Genomic DNA, 20835 nt, shown 5'->3' with positions numbered 1-20835 from the left:
AGGTGTGGCAGCTGCAGCGAGGCAAAACTTCAGCTATTCCACGCGATGTCGTGATCTGGTTGTTTGCAAAGTGCAGGATTTCGCTACATGACCATGTTAGAATGACGTGCTGCGGGAGTGCAGCAGCGATTATGACGGCAGCGCTAGTGAGGACGATGGCGCAAGTGTGGAAGAGTAGTCCAGTGACTAATACATTTTTGTTTTGGAATGTGCCCATGGGCTGACGATAGTGGCTGGTGATAGTGGCTGCTATCACATTCTATTATTAAAGGCCAAGCTTAAATGACCTACAATATTTTTTTTTCTTCTGAAATGTGATATGGGGGTGTCACCTTACATTCGAGTCGACTTACAATAGTGTAAATATGGTATACTTACACATCAGTAGCATTTGACAAGACTGGACCATGACTAGATGACTTGCCCCAATTTATAAGTACACTGAAGCAGATGACTAGACTAGACCATGACTAGATACAAGACCATCAAGACAAAGAGACTAGATACAAGCCACTCTAGAATGACTATATTCTCACTAGCAGCTTATACATGTCTAGTGCAAATGTCATTAACATAACATCAATGCTTGGCAACTTCTAGGTGCAATAGAATACCGGCAACTTCGAGGAGCCGCATATAAAGACATATGTGGCATGTGTATCAAAACCATGAGGCGCTTTAAACATGATAAAATCAGTAAAAAAAAAAATATTCTGGTCAGTGACTATCTCATCAGCAAGAGTAAATGTAAGCATGAAATGCCCTGCAGGAAAGGTGTACTGGGTTCAAGGATCGCTGATATTGACAGCTGCACACAAGTCTTGGGGAGCGTCCTTCATCAGCCACTTTTCTTTCCGTAACTTCTCTTCACGCGTGACGGCACGCCCGGCCTTTTTTTTGCCACCTTTTACATATGGCAACCACGTGACCAGCACTAGCGACGTGCCGAAGGAAAGAGGATGGTGCCAGCATCTGTTACCCAGAATGCTGGGATATTGGCCACAGCCGGACGCTACTATCACTGCCTCCGACGACCACCATGCCAAACAACAACAAATTAAGAGCTGGTTACTGGCTGCGCTGATGGATGGCACCAAGGGACCTTTGTTCTAGTGTTTGCCTGCATTACATAATGACGGTCTCTCATGCAGCGCTGTCAACTCGTTTATCGAGTGCCACCAGGATTGCGCATGCACCTCTCAGGCTGCAGGACAGAATTTCGGCCCCTTCGCACCGTGCGATAGCTTCGCCCACTACGGGAACATGAAGATGCTGTTGTTGACTCACACACTGCTCTGGCAGAAGCGCAGCATGTAGCACCAGAGCCCGGGTGAACTGAAAGTTTTGCCAAAGCTTAATTTAGGTTTGCCTCCATTTTCACCCTTCGGTCAACCACGGCACACCGACAATGGGAGCTAAAAGCGTTTCATACTTAATATGATTCTTCATGCACATCTGCTCTGCCGCTTCAACTAAAACAGTGCAAACGACGACACCATCTATTTAGCCAGCAGATGTACTCGCCCAAATGGACAGCGCTAGTGCTTGTAGCATCTGTCAAATGGCCATTTAAGAGTAAAATAAAAGTCCAACCAAAACAGCCCCTCGACATTCATGCCAAGCACATATGTGCCTTTCCGTTGTTGCGTCTACAGGACCGGATTGGATTGGCAACACCTGATACACCGCAAAAACTGCAAGTTGCCAACACGGCTCTTATTTCCCACTATACCTCGCGCGAATAAACCCTTTTGCGGCTAGCCGAGGCATTTTGATGCAGTCTGGCACAATTTTAACGAATTTCATGCTTTAGGCGCAGCATGGCGCAGAGATGCGCAATTGTATCAAAACGACACAACTGGTGCAGCTGTCACACCCCTGAACACATGAATGAACTCCGAATAAAAGCCAACTGCTACCAACATGAAACGTAAGTTGATATGTGTGTAACAACCCATGCTGAGAGTCAGCTGGCTTGGGCTACAGAGGATTGAGAGGCTCCCCTCCTTGGCCCTAGTTTGCTCAGGAAAGATGTACTAGTTGCCGAACGAAAATTCAGACCCCTCACTTTTCGGACATGCTTGATTATTCGGACTTTTTCACGGCACCCTGAAATGGCCATAAATCCAATGTGTAAGGTGTCTAAAATTTCGGACAAAATGCAACTGACCGCTCAGTTTTTCATTCCTCGTTCACACTCACTGCCAATACCCAAGCCACCATGCAATATGTACTATGGAACTTTGTGAATTAAAACTGCAGAGATCAAAAGCTTAATCAAGTGAAACGGCAGGGCTGTTATTTTCCATGAGTCGTCACACTGCATCCGTGTGGTTTTGAATTTGTACCTCTTTGACGTCAACCGCCACACAAACTAGAACAGTAGTCACAGTTTGCAGAAATCATCTATGTAGAGTCTTTTGTCCCAAATATGGGAGAAGGTAGCAGCGAAGCACAAGAAGGGCGTAGTCATCACGTACGCGACCATGAGGCCAAAATCGGCATCGCCGATTACAATGCCGATTTCAGCTCTAGTCACAAGGCCTAATTACAAAGACCAACGCCGACAGAGCGCTTGCTTCGGCCATTTGTTGACTATCGCTTTGCCAGGCCCTACGTACAACAGGCACAGGGCAGTTTCCACAGTGGCGGGCTCGCTTTGATGTCTAGACTTTGCTCCAACCCATGCGTTCGTTGGTGACATGCTGAAGGCAGCACAGTCATCATACGCCGTGCTCATAAAAGCAGTCGCTGCCTGTCACTGGTCCACAAGACGCATGGCAAGATTTAGTCATGAGGAGCTTCAGAATGTATACAAAATTGCTAAGGTGTACTGTCCATAAGTTTAAGTGATTTTTCGGACTGCTTGATTTTTTTATGTTTCACAGTCCCTAGAGAGTCCGAAAAATTACTCATCGACTGTATATGTCTGCAGCATGCTCCTTGGCACGTAGTTCTTTGCCAACTCATGCCTACTCACCTTTCATTCATCAAGCCCCTGCGCTTTACCTGCCGCGGTACGTAGACATTGCGGCACGCACAAGAGTTAGGACGGCACAAAGCAACTCTAATGTAAGGTTTCAAAAAGCGGGAGCGCAAATTACGTGAAAATTTTCTCAACACATCCTAAAAAATGCTACAAAGGCCATAATGCACAATACATACTGTATATTGCCACCTATATTCAGAACGGGCCAGCATCCATCTCGCATCCCTCATCGCCAAAAAAAAAAAAAAACGTTGATTGCAAACATAAGACGTATACCCCTCCTGCCCCGCCCCACATTATGCAGTTCCCAGCAAGATGGCATGACGGCGCGTGCATAGCTCAAAGCAATAAACATGCACAAACAATTGCGAATCCAGCAGTGGGAGGCAAAGGAGATAAAGGGTGATAGAACAGCAGCCTCGCATGTGGTTTGGTAGTTGCGGATTTGGGCACACTTTCCAGGAAAGTGACCACCAATGAGAGCGAGCCGGGTAAACGGCGCACAATTTGTGCCCTCGCCACTTACACCTTTCACAACCACACACGATGATGCAGCCTCATCTTCCCAAGCCTGTTTCATGTGCACCCGCGTATAGGGTGGTGGTCAGGCGCAGAAATGAGTGCAAAATATGTGAGTAAAAGTATCTTTTCAAAAACCCGGGTAAAAAGTTAAGCTGCGCAAGCTATGCGAGTAAAAGGCGGAAGGAGTTATACATTACAAAAAAAAAAGTTCCAGGAAAGCACACTGATGGTCCCCCCCACTGACCTGCCCAGGCTGTCAATGCGTCCCAGGCAGGTGGAGAAGCAGTAGTTGTGGGCGATGATGACGGACGGGTAGAGTGACTGGAAGTCAAGCACCACCACGGGGTCCGTGTACAGCTGCGCCCGTGGCTCCAGCACCAACGGAATGAACTCAGGTGCCCGCTGCCTTGCACGCTGGGCTGTTGAAGGGCTGAGGGCAACCATACGACGGCTGCGCACTAGCCGCAGGAGCATCGACTCGACCCGGAACTGGACAGGGTGCAAAGAAATGCAGCTGTAGGCATATTTTAGCACAGCGAGAACTCCGTGCTTTGCGTGGCCACAGTGCTCTATGCCCAGGAGTTCTCGAAGTGGGATCCGGAAAGGCCCTGGGCTACTCTGAGCACTTTTTGCATTCCCCGAGCACCTGCTGTACTTACCGAAATGTAGCACAATGACTGTAATGCGAGGGTCACTTTTTCAGGCGCAAAATATGGCAAAAAAAAAATAACGCACAAATATAATATAGTCCAGCCCACTTATAATGGCCACAGTTATAACGAATGTTTGCTTATTACAAGGCTGTGCGAATATTCAACACTTCGAATACAAATTGAAAGTGTTCGATATTCAGTTCATATTCATATTCGAGAAATTGATATTCAAGGTTTTCTGAATATTAGAAAAATCTTGAATACTCACCAGAGATTGTATACTGAGCCAAATTTCATAAATTCGACCGTAGCAAAACTACAATATCTGGGAAAATTATCTCACGATCGATTTTAAAGCTTCAGGAAAACAATACAAAGGTCCGATTCCCTTTCTCCGTCGTTTATCATGTGGAATGATCGCATTTCAACACCGCTAGGCTTGACCTTGTGTGAAATTCTAAAAGCGAGCTTCCCCACACATCTACGAGCTGCGAACAAGATGGCCAACGACCCGCTTCGAACAATCCCAACGAAGCAAAAGAGTGCTTTTTTTATCCTTTGTGATATGTTAAATACCTAATGACCACATCCATGGCATTCATCCCGTAACCTTCAAAAACCTTCCAGCGTGAGGTCTGCCATCTCGTTTTGGTCAAATATGTGCGGGAAAGCCCACTTGCAGAACAAGGTGTCACAGCAGGGCAAGCAATCGTGTAAATCCCGCCTAATGCTCGGGGCCTCTCGCTGAAACAACGCCCCCCAACTGTGACTCCGAGTGACCAAATGGCGACACGAGGTGGAAGCGGGAAGAACGGAAGACAGGGTGATTTACAGGGGTTCTTCAAAAGAGCTTCCCTTGGAAAGGAGGACAAGCAGCGCGGCTGCCTGCATTCCGCTCGCGGACACCCCACGGGGGGGTATCTCTAACGAGCAAACGGCAGTAGCGGGCGCGCACTCCGATCACTCAAGAAGCCCAATCCCCACACAATCATGGCAGAGCTGCTGCTGAAAAGCAGCACAGACATTGGGGGTGCCGCCTCCACCGCTGCTGAAGATTCTCATTGCGTTTCACTGCTATGGCACCGTTGCAGCTCGGTCACACTTCGGCATTTGGCAGCGAGAGCGAGCAAAATCTGCCTCCTCCAAAAAGCTGCCTCGTTCACACCTTCCGGCCACCACGTCGCCACTTGTGGTGTACACAGATATGGTCTGAAAAAAGCATAAATTGACGCTGTCTACATACCATAAACATATGCACATGCACGTATGCTAAACGCAGGTATTTTTCAGGACGTTATGCCATTTCTCACATTCCCACTTTTAGTTCTGCGTATGCAAACAGCGCCACAACGATATGACTGACGATAATGTGACTACAGTCGTGCCCACATATAACGGCTCCACTTAAGACGAATTTTTGCCTATAACGAACAAAACCTGCACGACCGTCAAAATATACATTGTTTCAGTGGCACAAAATCACACATATAGCAAACGTCATTAAGCCCTGCTGATCGGTTACAGCAAACGGACGGCGTAAACCCGGCGGCGCAATGCAAGAAAACTTGCCTCCGACCCCTTTGTGCGCGCGGCATGTTTTTCCGAGACTCATAGAAGGCCAACTGCCCACCCCGTTTTGCGCCGCTCTCGAGCAAGCTACCCTTCTCCACCAACGCGCCTTCCAACATCGCCCTCGAGCCCTTCCTCGCAACTCCGCTCCCCTCTCCTCAGTCTCTTGCAAATCCGCGCGTGGCCTCCACGATCAACAGCGCCGCCACCAGTGCCGATCGCAGAGGCCACGCTCCATGAAGCAGGCCTTCCATGTGTGGGATACACTGGTATCCCCCCTCGTCCCCTGCGCCAGCGGCGATCGGACTTCCACAAGCGCTGGCCACTAGGAATGTGGAGAGAAGGCACCCCTGCGACTGTGCTCATTTCTGCCACAGCACTGACGTGACGTCACGGCAGCGCGCTGCCTTCTGCAGAGAGGGTTGCCTGCCTGAGCATGATGGCAACGATTTGCTCCTAGGGAGGCAATGCCCAAGGGGATAAAAGGAGGAACTCGCGGTGGGAAACTCTCTCTCGCTGCCGGACCTGACTTGAGTGCCCCGAGGAACCCTTTCGCTGCCCGCCGGCCCCCGAACCCAACCCCGGTTGACATCAACGACTTGGTGAGCTTCTGAAAATCTATTTTACGGATAGAACATTCTTCCGCAGTGTGCTTTGCCTCGCGTCACGATAATAAACTATTTTCTAGCATGCCCTGCCGTTGCCTATTTCATCCGGGCCTGCCGTGGCTGCGACTCTGCGCCACGGGTTGGGGAAACGTGTTGCGTACTTGAATAACGCCTGCGTGTAGCTGGCACGGAAGCTCACCTTCCCGGCCGGCTGGACGCAGAGTGACCCCATATCTAGATGTGGAGTTTTATTGGGGAGAGATAAACACGTTCTGCCCCATTTAACCGCGACTGACACACAAAGTTCAAAACCGCCACACCCCACCCCGTGATTGCGTACGCTACCGAGCGCACGCCAACCGCGGCGGGTCTTGCTCTGAGGGAACAAAGGAACGACACCTTGGCTGAGACACACAGGCATTTATTGCTACAGCAACAATATCGGCAGCTAGCAACAAGTTACGCTAATGAATCGAGGTCGTCCGACTCACCAGTAAGGTTACGAACGAATGTTCACCCGTGCTAGGGCAAGGGATATACTCCCGAGGCCGGACGGGACGAGATACGGGAGCCAGTGTTCCCGCCGCTTCCTCGCCCCGCTGGTGAAGAGCGGAGCCGCAAGCGACACGTCCGCTCGCGCTGACAATCCCAGCCGAACCTCCCCATGCCCTCTCCCGCGCGTGGGCTGCAAGCAGTCTCTTGCGCTGCGACGCTGGCGCCCTCTCTTGCTAGTTGATGTAACTGACAAAGGAATGTGTTCCTGCTCGAGGCGAGGCTGCTACTGCACGGTGCCTCGCGGGAAAGCAAACACAGGAGACTGCAGGGCAGGTCCCCACACATGGGAGCCAAGAGGCGGCTGCACTGACGCTCACGGACGCCCCTCATTGGTCTCTCCGTTGGCGCTGTGCATCTGTATCTTTAGCTTGATTGGCTTGATTGCTGCCTGTGCACGTTGCATGTCTACCCCGTCGTGTGCTTTTGTCAATCTTGTTGTTAATCATGTTGCGGTGCGGGTGTCTCGTTGGCTTCATTCAAATCTCGGGCCTGGTTGTAATTCGGGATGGCGGACGGGAATACCGTGCCCATTTCCATTGTATTCAGTAGTAGAGGTGATGAAAGCGGCCTGGGCGGAGGTGACGGCCACTGGCGAGCGGAACTGCTTCCGCAAGGCCGGCTTCATCGACACAGTGTCTGGTGCCGAGCCTGATGCTTCGGATGATGACCAGCCCGGCGGCGATTTGTGGCAGCGTGTCGTCGACTGCGACATGGGTTCACGACTTTGGTTGGAATGATTTTATTTCTGTCGAAGACAATGCTGACACCGCGGAGCCATGCACGGACGAGAGCATCGTTTCTGAAGTGCGGAACAAGAGTGACGCGGAGGAATCAGATGAGGATTAAACTTCGGAGCCAGCCCCCATAAGCGCGCCTGTAGCAATAAGCTACACAGAGAGCCTCAGACAACTTGTCTATAACAAGGGCCTCGGCGATAGCATGCTTCTGCTTTAAATAAACTGCAAACCTCCCTTATCGGATCTGCGCCGCAGAAACAGACGTTCATCACGGACTTTTTCGCAAAGAAAAAATGTGGTGTTTTGACAAGCAACTGTCTTTAAAGCTGTGGTCCACTTACTAGGAACTTCGGGATATAACGAATGGACGCCGCGTGACACTCATGTTCGTTATAAGTGGGCTCGACTGTATTCCCATTGCATTGGGTGGGTGACAGTTTTGCACCCAGCTCTGCCTTGTGGCGCCATCTGGTTGTTAGGACGGGAACCATTTCTATCAACAAACAGACGGTCCTCTTAAGCCTAAAATCAGCAGAATCGTCAATCTAAGTAAAAAAATTAAGCAAATTTATCACTCATACGTCTCCTTAGAGCTGAGATCAGACGATGGGAAAGACCCGTGCCTTATTTATGGCAGTGAACGCCTTCAAAAAGGCAGCAACAACGAATTCAGAATTCAGACCGAAGCGAGGGTGCCACCATGTTTGCTGCCGCGGGAATGGAAATTCCGACTCAGCGTTCTATTGGCCGATGGGAATCGGTGGAATTTTACCGCCGGCAGAAATCAGTCCTGGATTGATCGGCACTTCTGTATATTAGTCATAAATTGAGAAACTGCGCAACGAACTATATTTTTTTATTGTATAAGAGCGTTCGCGTCAAGCTTGTGATGGAACCCTCAAACCCAGATGCACGGCATGTGGTCCTTACTTAAAGAAGGGTGAGGAGCGTTTTCAGGGTAAGCTGGCTTCCTCCATCGAAAATTCGTGGAAAGGAAGCCTCGCATAAGTTGTTTAGCGAGACTTTAAAGGAAAGGAAGCTTTCAGAGTTTGGGCCTCAGGCTTGTACAGTGAACAGTGAGGTGTGCTGCTCCTTCGAAGTTAATGCCCATACCAGAGAGTGAAGGGACTCATTGCTGTTCTGAGCACTGCCCTGCTGGCACCACTCAAGGAGCCTTTCATCAGACAGGTGCTCATAAATGGGCGACAGGGCGTCACAAACATATGGGGGAAGACTGTAACGGTGCTTAGAGGCTGTCTTGCCCTTAGCGCTCACTGCATTTTGGTGGCAGCATGAGCTCTGTCCTGGTGGGCATTGGCTAGGTCCGATACCAAGTCATTTGGCGTTGTGCGGTGAAAAGTGGCCATCACTGCCTTTTTCATTCCCTGCACATCACCCCTGTGAGTCTTCGGGGCTCAGCCATCGTATCGTGTCAGCTTTGCAACTAAGTCATCAATCACTTTGCCTTTACTGCGGAGGCTCTCCAATCCAGATCCCTTATGTTCTGCGATCGGTTTCTGTACATTGTTTGATACAGCCTTCTTTTCCACTGAAATGTACCCATATACTGTGGCTTCCTGCAGCACAACAAGAGAATGTCACAATCCGAGAGTAGGGTGGTGTACCTTCGGCCATGTCATTGCAGTGACCGCTGGAAAAGGATGAGGGCAGCCTCAACTTCCATTTCACAGGCCTACTTAGTGGTGTTCTTTTGGCAGGTGCGGCTCTTCTTCCAAGCCTGATTAATAACTCAGATCATCTTCCTTTGGTTCACACTTACAGCCAGAGCAGAAGTTGCTCAGAGCCACAAAATTGAGAATCAGCCCCGTAAACAGCTCCATGGCGGTGCCGACGCTAATGTGTGATGAGTGGCTGCATGTCATCCAGGAACCATCATATGACACAGCAGTGTTTCTGGGATTCCCAAGCTTCAACTAAACGTACAGCTTCCGAACCAGCTGAGTGCACAGAGCCGTCTATTTCTCAGCAGCATGAGCGGCAACGGCCACCAGTTTGGTCTCCACATACCTCTGCCACGTTTTGATGTGAAGGCCACTGTGGGAAATGTTCATCGTGGCAAAAACCTATTTAGTGCTGTTCGCCAATTCCCAGTAGCTTGCATCGTGAGTGCAGCAAGATCATTTACAACGAATGGGTTCATCTTCTGGTTGCCTTTTACGCAGGGTGAGCTCCACGCCGATAAAACATCACAGCACAAGCAAGTGATAACGATCTTTATGGCAAGGCGATATTCTTGTTCACCTTTACCTACTGTGAAGCTATCGCCGCACGCACACCTGACACATGACATCAGCACGTTCACGGAGTCCAAGCTGACGACTACAGAACCCGTCTCGATATGGGCTGGCACAGCCGCAAATCGTTAGCGCAAGCAACAAAATCTAGCTTTTGCACTATTGCCGGCGTTGAAGCAAGAACTTGAAATTTTTCGTGAGCTTCCGTCTCCCTTTACACCAAGGCCTACTTCGGCACTGTCCATGGCTTCGGTGATGTTAGCCATTGGTGGACAGTGCCCTTCGAAAGAATGGAACTCTTTTGGAAGTTATAAACAGATCACATCTTTTTTTGCTGAACAGGTATCTTATAGCGAACTTCTGTGCTGAATCGGATATCGTTGCACGTTTGTCACAAACTAACAACTGAGAACAACAAGACGCATCGCCGCATCGCTTTTGGAGTGGAACAGACGACGGGAACCTCACACCACCAATCACAGTGCACGTTTTGGTCATGTGCGCCAGCTTGACGGGTGTTCAGGCTTTTTTTTCTGCACGGATTTCAATGTCACCAATGAGCCGGAGGAGCCACTTGTTGGGGAAACTTCAGAAACACTGCTCTCTCCAACGAGACCAAAACTAAGGCGATCACGCGCATAGAAAAGGAGCTGCATGTCGCACCAAAGAAATGTTTTTGTGGGTAATTCAGCTCACAGTGATGTTATAAACTGATCCTAATGTCAAAATACTGATTCATAAGATGTAAAACTTGGTGAATTAACGAAATATTAGCTGTAGGCCTCAAAAATGTAGTTGTCAAAAAATCGATTTTTTCGTCTCAAAGAGAGCCGTGTCCCCCCTTAAAGAGCTGTCGTCTTACGTGCAGAGCCGTTAATCAGCTGTGCACCAGCATGCTCAATATCATTGGAAAAAGTGTGAGATATCAATACAGTTAACCTGGTTATAACAAAATTGAAAAAAGTCCGAGATTTTTCGTTACATCCAGGTTTTCGTTACATGCACTTTTTGCGAAAAATAGAGAAGAAAATATTCCCAAAACGCATTTATTTGCAACGTCGGCTGCGTCCCTGGACCACTGGAGCTGCGACTTCACTCCGAACTTTCATCAGCGGAAGACGATTCCTTGTCACTCACCGCCTCCCACAGTACTCGGTTCCATCCAGCGTGTTGCTTATGCAGCACTTCTTGAAAGCCTTCTGCACCATGGCATCTGGCAAAGAACGCCAGGCCGACAAGACCCAGCTGAGATGGTCGCAAGCGGAGGACTTTGCAGGCATCTTCGGATTGTCGCCGGACATCCACTCATTGTACTCCTGCTGCACTCTGTCCTTAAAGGGTTTGTTGAGTACGACGTCGAGTGGCTGAAAGGTAGACGCCATTCCACCAGGAATGATGATGAGGTTTCTCCTAGCTTCCATAAGCGCGCGCTTTACTGATTCGGTCAGGTGGCCGCGAAATGCATACAAAACCAGCATGCTCCAATGACGCAGCAGTGCACCGGGCCGACGATTCCACACCATGCGAATCCATTCAATCACAGCCTCGTCCATGTACCCTTTCTCATTCACGTGCACAACACCTGAAGGGAAGGCTTCCTTCGTCATGGGTTTTCCTTTTGAAAATGACAAAAGGAGGCAACTTTCTGCGATCTGCCGTGCACGCAAGCATGACAGTAAAGCGCGAGTGCTCACTTCCTCTCGACAGAAGTTTTACTTCTTTGGCGCCGCGTTCGCTGACCGTGGTAGCCAAAGGCATATCAAACCAGACAGGGGTCTCGTGGTCGCTTGCAATTTGTTCGAGCATGTAATCGTGCTCCTTTCGAAGCCGAATCACATACCGCTGGAAGCTGACGAGCTTATTAGTGAACTCCTCTGACAGCTTCTGGCATATGGATGTGTAGCGGCGGAGAGAAAATCCCCTGCGCCTCATAAAATGGCGCACCCACGACTTCGGTGCGCTAAACTCTTCTCGGCGTAGTCCAGCTTCACGTGCAAGCTCCAAAGCTTTGCATTAAAATGGAATGCACAGTCACCGGTAGTGACTGCGCACGAAGGTGTCGCACAAAGTCCGCAAGTGCGTCCTCAAGTTTTGGATGTACTGCACGACGTTCGCAAAAGGACATTTTGCTAGGCTTGCACAAGAACAACTTATCTTTCTGTCCGCGCCAATAGGACGTATTCACGTGACGTCATCCGCAAGGGGCGCTAGTGGCCGGCGCGGCATTCGCCATGTTGGTGGTCGCGCGCGCGGCAGCCGCAGCATTTACCTCGCTTGTGATGTGTGAAATGTGAGTGTATTTAGCGTCTCGCCGCAGATCATTTCTGTCCGACCGGTAACACCGTGTGACTGAGTGGATACGCTGTGAACTGCGCGAAGCAGAAAAGAGCGGGCACGCTGAAAATGTTACACTTTGTGAAAACGTCAACGCGTAGGAATGTGCAGGTGCCGGCGTGGTGTGCGACGTACTACAAGACGGCTGCTGTGCGTTGAATTCACCGATATTAAGGTCCGCCTTGTGCACGGCGTAAGTTTGCCGACAGGCCGAGGAATTAAAGGATGCAAATCTATGAAAGGGTGTAATTGCTTGACAAGCGGTCGACCCCACATCCGTGCTGAGAGAGCCGACGGCCGAAATGCCGTTTTTCACATAGGTGAGTAGTTAAACGTGTCTGTTCGTTTAGCTAGCTTAACTTGTCATGTCTGTCTGCTGAAAGTGACGTGTTACTACTGAATGTAGCGGAATCGCTGCACATCACGTTGCTGCGAACCGGCTTACAGATTCCAGGTCTTGTGCACTGGAAGCAACGCTACGTTTCTACAATAAAACCTGCAAAACATTCTTGCTATGTCTGCCATTCGTGCTGCGAGTGCATGACAGTATTTGCTCGACCATTTTATCGCGTAAATAAAGCAGCTATGACGCAATGTGCATTTTTGCTGAAACAATGAGGCTTCAGCAGTTCGCGGACTACAGCCGCTGGAAATATGAGTTTGTGCAGCGTCCATTTAGGAATATGGGTAATTAATCATGTGCTGTGTTATCCACTATGTGTCCTGCATGAGTAGCTGACAGTTATGAACTGATATTAAAAGCGGCAAGTCGTGTACATTCTTGCGTGCAATGCAGCCGGCCAGTTTTGCTGCCGAGTTGCGGCACGCAGCTCGGTTAAATTACGGCACAGAATTCTGCTGCAAACTTGATGCTCAATAAGCGTTCCACAAAGAAAAGTGGACGTTGGCGCATTTAACAACGTGCAAAGATGTTACGGATCACTAACAATATAGTCCGGATACCTCACGGCGTACCGTGACACTGCGCCAGCTTTCGTGAAACGACCGCAAACATGGCGCGTTTTCCGCGGCGACGCTCGCGCCGTCTGGTAGCGCGGCCTCAGTGAATACCTCCTATACCGCACGCTCTTCTGCGAAATGCCGAACATGCGCTGAGCGGCCATGTTCCCGTTCGCTCCAGCGAACTTTCTTCTTGAAAGCCGCTGTGAACTGCCTCTGCATGCCGCTGGTACTCATTGCTAACGCGGAATTGCACACGAGGTCAAACAAAACAGCGCACGCAAAGACCAACAGTACAGTGGTTCCGAACAAAACAAAAAAAACAATCGCGTTTGGATGCCGATACGGCTTTGGCTATTCGTTCGCGAACAGGTACGTTATGGGTTGCCAGACTGCGACTCATATTCTGCTAATGGCCGTTATATAATAAGAGGGGTGACTTTCGCTCGCTGTTTTTAAGAAAAAATCTCGACTTATATTCCGGTTTATAAGGTAGGTTTCTTTTTCCCCTGTTTGCCAAAGCTGGGAGTGGGCCTATACGACACATCCACAAATATGCCACTAAATACAGTACATTATGCCTACGCCCGAGTGACATTCACTTTTCATTTCTAATATATGCGAAAAAGTCGCACTACATTAGAGTAAATGCACCATATTTACACGACTATAATACACGTTTTTTCTGAGAATTATATTTTTGAGAATGCACCTCACATTATGTTCGGAACCAAGGCACGAATATGGCGCAACCTTTTTTCCGCTGCTCGTCAAGCTGGCACTACCACCAGGCTTGAGAGTTGTGAAGAGAAACCAGCTGTTGGCAACATTGGGGGCCATAGAGCTATCGCGAATGAGGCAGAGAGAGGCTATGAAAGTGGAAAGCATGGGCAGATGCGGCTGTTGACAGGGGGTAGACAGAAAAAGAACCATAGGGAAAAGGAAAGTGGAAAATGGGGCAAAGGGCTGGGAAGGGCACTATGCAGCAATGGGTGAACGTCTGACGGTGGCAGCAGGCTTCACAGTGACAACGGCTCTGGAAGCATCTGGCGTATGAGATGCCTCGCATTGTATTAGGCCAGTGCAACCCTCCTTTACCCACTTTATTTCGGGACTGATCCTACTGCAGCTGACAAAAGCAGACCCTTTAAGTGTGCAGTCATAGTGAATTAAATCTCGACATCTTTTGAGGAGCTAGGCAACTGTATGCCCTGCTTTGCATGCCTGACAGGTGGGAAGGAACTGAAGCCAATAATACACACGCGGCTTCTCAGCACATTTTCTTTGGTGGTTCCCCGAGGCTAAGAATAGTGAAACCTCCTGCTCTATGCCATCTGCTAGTTGTGCTATGTCTGCCACAACCTGGGGCAGCATGTCCAATGCGCGTGTGCACGGTCCCCCGTCACCGCATCTTTACGACCTTTGTTGCAAGAGACACTGCCAGGGGTAGGCAGTAGGCATGTGCAAAGAGTGGTTTTTTGCTTCAAAGTGAATTCGAAGTGAACACTAATTTTCTTCCAATAGAATCAAAGAGAATATTTCGAATGCTTATGGCACAAAAAAAGGCTCAACAGTACAATAGGCATTTTCAAAATCATGTATTTTTCAAACACACAAGGTCATTGAACGCACAAGGTCAGAGTGCATTGAAGCTTTGCCAAACTCATTCAAGCATTCTGCAAAAATGGCCACTGGAAATTGAAGGAACTAACCAACATGCAGTGCCCACGTACCTATGGGGTGCCAGAACTACATGTGAGGGCCTCCAACGCTGTTTTTAATTGTGACTACCTCGTTTTGCAGCAGTTGGTTTTAACCGGCCACTCCATGACACCTGCCAGGCATACGCACCGCACATCCAGCACCTTGAGTCACTGGAAAATTTTAGAGTACTACATTTCTTTTCCCCACGCCACCAGGCTTGGAAGGAATATAGCCACCGTAGTCCAATGCTGCCAGAACAACGAGCAGAAAAATTTGCAGGTAACTGCATGAAGTGGCGGCCATCCAAAGCCTCTGAGCTCTATTCTAGGGACTACATACATGTGCAACTTGCTGCTTAAACGAGTTACAAAAATCATTGAGTCCAATTTCTTCTGAGTGTTCATTCACGATACCACTAAAAGCTGCCTCTGCAAGCTACACAAAAGATTATTTTGTAATTTATAATACCCCTGTTACGAAGGCAATACACAGGGTACCACAGACGTGACTGTCATGCAGAGAGCGTGAGGCTGCAGAGGCCACATACCTTCCAAATCCGTAGGCAGGGAGAGGGGCTTTGCAGTACTGCGAAAAATTTTCCAGTGCCCAGCACCACCCCACATCAGTTGTTGGAAAGGGGACCCAATCATGCTCGCGCAATTGCACCTGTTTAGCGAATTGCACCTGTTCCGCACAAAAGTCAATGGAACCATGCGTCCTCCGATTAGAGAGATTTAACATAGCACAATCCACTTCCTCAGGGAGCCACTGCACATGCACAGGTCACCCTAAAGGCGCCAGGTGCTGGCTAGCTGTTTGCAAGGCTGCCCCGCCAGGACCAATCAGCACATGCACACTGGTGGCGCGCGGAAGTGGATTGTGCTATGCTGAATCTCTCTACTGATGCATGCGGGTGTGCCAGTTACGGCGCAGTAGCACGGCCGCAGACACCTGACAGAATCAGATCTGGGCGCCGCGCTTCCATCTGCTCGCGTCTGTTGCCGAGAGCATACACAAACCTGCTCCTGCTAATGCGAGAGAGCACAGGAATGCAGCAGGAAATTGGGGGCTTTGGTTGCACGCGCCCCGCGGTGCCATACCAGAGGAGGTACGATGAGCCAGAACCACCCGCAGCAAGATTTCTAGAAACGTTATTCGTTCGAGACGAATATACTACAAGATTTCAAATAGCAAACAATTGGATCGAATCAAACATTGAATATTTTACTATTCGACTGAATATTCAGAATCATCGAATATTCGCACATGCCTAGTAGACAGCTCAGCTAGCAAGTATAACAACCTCCCTTAATCACACAGAACAAAAAAGTGGGCCAAAGAATAGAGAGAAGAAACCTCACACAGGACAAGTTCCAATTCTTACGTTGGTGCCACTAAAATACACAGAAATCCCCACTTCATAAATGCCACCTCTTGTCACATTACAGATTACACACAGCAGTAAAAAAGGAAATAAAGAGCACCATGTCTCAAATAGCAAAGCATGAAAACACTATGCATGCCTCCTACCTCCTTCCCCAACACAACAATGGCCATTTCCATAAGAAAGAAAAATTGTCCTCCCTCTTTCCCTCTCCCGTGCCTGTTTCATAGCATCCATGTGATGGTCGAAAAGAGGCACGTCTGAGGGCAGAGGCCCGAAGTTCCTGATGGGCGCACCTGTGATCCACGGCTGAGGACCTCAAAGAACTGGATGCCGAAGATGCTGGCCATCTGGCTGGTCTTGCCAAACACGTTGAGCTCGTCCAGCAGCTCCAGGTTGCCTTGGGCACGCAGTGCATAGTGCTCCACCACACGCCACCTGCACACACATCCCCAGGGATCGCCAATCAATGCCCCTCTGTTTGTCCCAGATTGGGACAAAGAGCAGCTGAGCCACACATTTTGCTTCTTTAAAGGATCCTGCTACCCACTGTCAGCAAGCATAGTCTCTGTAGAACTTTTTATCGAGGCATCCCCACTGGTACACTGTCTGCCTATAGTGTTGTACAGACTTTTTTAAAAGAAGAGAACCCAAGGACTTTACTTTTTTTTAAGCCTAGTAGTGTTTTTTTCTCACATCCGTGAAAGTACCAACCTGCAGGGGGGGGGGGGGGGGGGGGGGGGGGGGGGGGGGGGGGGGTGCAGACAACAGTTCTTCTCCGTTTGAAGCAGTCTGGAATTCTGGCATTGCATTCTCTCTTCTACTACTGCGCCATAGGCCATCGGTCATACAGTCAAACCCGGATGTACCCCGAAAGGAATCGCGAAATAGTTCCATATATCAATAATCTGATATGAAAAAATGGCAATAGTTAAGCTTATCTGCAGCCTAAAATCAAGAACAGATTTGACCCATGCTTGCGACTTGCTTCTTGCAGCACACCGCTCACAATGCGTTGCTAGGTGTAATCCAGTTCGCATAGAAGGCGCTGCGGATACCGCCTATCACGAGATGTCTAATCCTGTCACTAGTATGCAACAAATAGAACAATAGCTCATTAAAATAAAAGTACAGTTGGTCTTCACAGCTTCTTCGGCAGCGAAGTGAACGAAGCACTCCAGGCGAGGGCCACCACAAGGATTTAGTTAGTAAAGTTGGCTTCACCGTAAGGCAGCAATGTGGCATCGAAAACAAGTACAAGAGACAAGGCCACCCTAAAGCGCACCCCACGTTCAGCTCATCAGCTGATGCCCAAGCCCACGCAGCCTACCTATCCAAGCGCGCAGCTTGATATACCAAACAGCTGGAAAAACTGTAGTTCAATACGAATAGCAGCTTCCCTATAGGTTTACACGAGATTTTCTAGGGCTAATCTATGTGTTTGATAGCACCAATAATTCGAAAAATCAGGGTTCGACTGTATAAGCCCGTTTTACTTAATGGCACGGGCAGGGACACTTTATTTTTGATTTTTTATAGTCCCACAATGATTTTTGTATATGACCGTCGTTTTGAATCTGCCGGCAAAAATTAAGTTGGCGCTCCTGGACAACCTGCGCCATCTATACTCCGCTTCATACATCAGGTGCAACGCTGTCAAATCTAGCGCACTTGTTTGCGCTGCCTGCATCCGTGACCAAAAAGTAGTGCGTTCCTTGTGGTGAGTGAAACATAGTGAATCCTTTGTCTGCAGGCTTACTACATGACACATTTGTCATGAACTTGATCAAATATATTCTTACTGCTGACGTCACGCTGTACCTTTTTCGTGCCTTAGACCACTCGGGCACAGAACAAGCACGGGAGTAACATGCCTCCCTTTATTTTCCCGTCCGGACTACTACCATACCTTTCGCAGCGTTGCATCTGATGTATGAAACGGAGTATAGTTTGTATAATACAATCTCTTTGGTTTCAGTTTTGTTTTTTCATTTTATAATGTGAGAAGGCAGCACGAAAAATGAAATGCTGACCGGATATAGTCCACTGGTTGAGGATCATGGCATTTGTTCCATCGCGCGCTCCTCAAAGGGGAAAGGCTACACGGAACCCTTTTGTCAACTCATTTTTTTTTCTTTATAGCAGCAGTGGCGAGTTAGACAACCATGTGGAATGGTCGGATTTCTGCGCTGATTGCGAGACTTCGTCTCAGAGGCCCCGGACATCACGCATGCTGTCACGTGTTTCGTGCACTTGATTTGTAAATGATGAGAGTGGTTTCATTTGGTGCTTTAGGGTCTTCGCAACATACTGCTGAGATACTGAGATATTTTACCAAATGCACCAGCAGATTTTCTATTATGATAATGTCAAGGAATGAAGTCCACGCCCCCTTTTCACCCATAGAACACATTCACTACCAACTGGAAAAAAAAAATGAAGAAAAGGAAGAATTGCAATCTCTGCTATAAAGAAACAAGAAAAGAGCAGAACTCAGAACAACTACAATGTGCAGCACATCCCGTATCTATGTCAACTTCAAGTCCTCATGTGACTGCTTTCTCTAGTGCCACAGCAGTCATATTTCCTAACATGAAAGGCCACGGAAAGGGCGGTGTATTATGTATGCAACTAATAATCACGAGATGAGTAGCAAAGAACATGGGCAATGTTTTGTATACTGTATTTGCTCATGTAATTTGAGCACTATTTTTCTTTAAATTAGGGCTTCAAAAACGGTGTGTGCCAATAAAGCGTAACTTTTCTGAACGTCATGCAATATATACCATATATTGCTGCCTATATGTAGACACCCCACCTCTCCCTTCTTGCTGGCCAACAAAAAAAGCTGCAACCAAAAATAAGATGCATACCCCCTCCCGCCCTGTCGTACGTTATGCAGTTCCCCATGGGGTGGTGCGACATCACTTATGCAGCTCAAAGCAATAAACATGCAATGATACAATCGCAATGTCAGTAGTGGGAGGCAACGGAGATAACAGGAGACAGAATGGTGCCTTCGTGTGTGGCCCAGCTGACTAGCGGAAAACCGAACAGCAAAGAGTTCAGTAGTTTCTGATTAGGGTGTGTGCGCAACTGTTCGTTCGGGAAAGTGCCCGCCAGCAAGAGCGAGCCAGGTGAACGGTGCATAATTCGTGCCCTTGCCACTCACACCTTTCACAACCACACACGGCAACACAGCCACACCAATCTTCCCCAGTCTGCCTCGCGCACTCCCACATACATGCTGGTGGTCTGGCGCAGCAGAGAGCGCAGAATATGCCTGTAAAAGCTTTTTTTTCAAAAATACGGGTAAAAAGTTGGGGATGTGCAAATTATGCGAGTTAATACGGTATTTCAGTTTTTTTGTAGTCAACTTCCGGCTCAGTGCAGCGGCTTATTTTTGTTTTGCTTGTATTCTTTTTTCTATTCTATTTCTTTTTATTATTTTTTTTATTTTGTGTTACCAGCACATTTAACTAATAAATTTTTGATAAGTTTTGCCCTCACAACTCTCGCATTTTTTTTTGTTGGAAAGTATAGCCAATAAGTAGGGGTGTGCGAATATTTAAATTTTTGAAGAATCGAATACGAATATGAAGAAAAAATGGCTTCGAATATCGAATCGAATGTCGATATCTGTTCAGTACAAAAAAAATTTCAGGAAATGATGTACAAGCAAGTATTTCTGCCCCTATTTTTTTCAAAATAGTGTATGGTCTTTGCAACTAAAATAAACAAAACTAGACTGCCTCAGGACCGTACAAAAAAACATGATGTGCACAGAAATGTATACTATTTGATTAGACAGCATAACAGTCTGCAAACTGTAATGAGGTCATGCAAAACAAAACCCATAAAATGGCAAGACTGGCAATAAAAATAACATGACTAGTATAGCCTCATTCATTCAGAGTTCAAGGGACCGGAAGAAATGCCCAGTTTATCCGAAGGCACGGAGCTGGGACAGGACTACCTGTGAATGCGCGGGCCGACAGTTGCAGTTGCCGCAGGGCAGCGGCAAAGCTCAGAAACCGAAACTACCCGGCCGGGCTATTTTTTGACCTAGCGACAGGGGCCTTCCAATCGTTGTCACGCCTGCCGTTACCCCCCTAAAGAGGCGCATGGGTTACAATGCACCATGCAATGGGCGGGATTTTTACTGGATCGCTTGTCCTATTGTGACAACTCGACACGCCCCTTCAGGAAGCTTCGGCGAAATTCCGCAAGTAGGCTTTCCCGTATAGCGTAGTTCACAAAACGGGATGGCGGAGGTCCTGTTTGGAGAGTTATGAAAGCTGCAGGACGCGTTCTTCGGATGTGGGCATTAAATATGTAACATACTACAGGAGGATTAAAAAAAAGCGCGATTTCGCGTTGCGATTGTTCGAAGCAGGCCGTCGGCCATCTTGTTCGCAGCACGTGTGATATGTGGAAAAGCCCACTTGCGGAATTTCGCACGAGGTCAAGCCGAGCAGCGTAGGAATGTGATCGGTCCACGTGATAAACGACACAGAAGGAAGGAAATAGGACCTCTATTGTTTTCCTGCAATTTTTAACTCAAT

General features: G+C 48.4%; 1 protein-coding gene across 1 annotated transcript in view; it reads right to left on the bottom strand.

The window, feature by feature from the left end:
* Positions 1-20835, bottom strand: part of PolZ1 (DNA polymerase zeta catalytic subunit) — a 241817-nt gene that overhangs the window by 84784 nt on the left and 136198 nt on the right. The window contains exons 20-21 of the mRNA XM_077629530.1: positions 16567-16708; positions 3756-4000 (exon numbers count right to left, since the gene is read on the bottom strand). Coding sequence (XP_077485656.1) covers positions 3756-4000; positions 16567-16708 — 387 coding nt within the window. The remainder of the gene's footprint in view (positions 1-3755; positions 4001-16566; positions 16709-20835) is intronic.

Source organism: Amblyomma americanum, chromosome 7 (assembly GCF_052857255.1).
Source record: "Amblyomma americanum isolate KBUSLIRL-KWMA chromosome 7, ASM5285725v1, whole genome shotgun sequence".
Taxonomy (NCBI): Eukaryota; Metazoa; Arthropoda; class Arachnida; order Ixodida; family Ixodidae; genus Amblyomma; species Amblyomma americanum.
The sequence above is the reverse complement of the archived record's forward strand: the minus strand, read 5'-3'. Positions and strand labels throughout refer to the sequence as shown.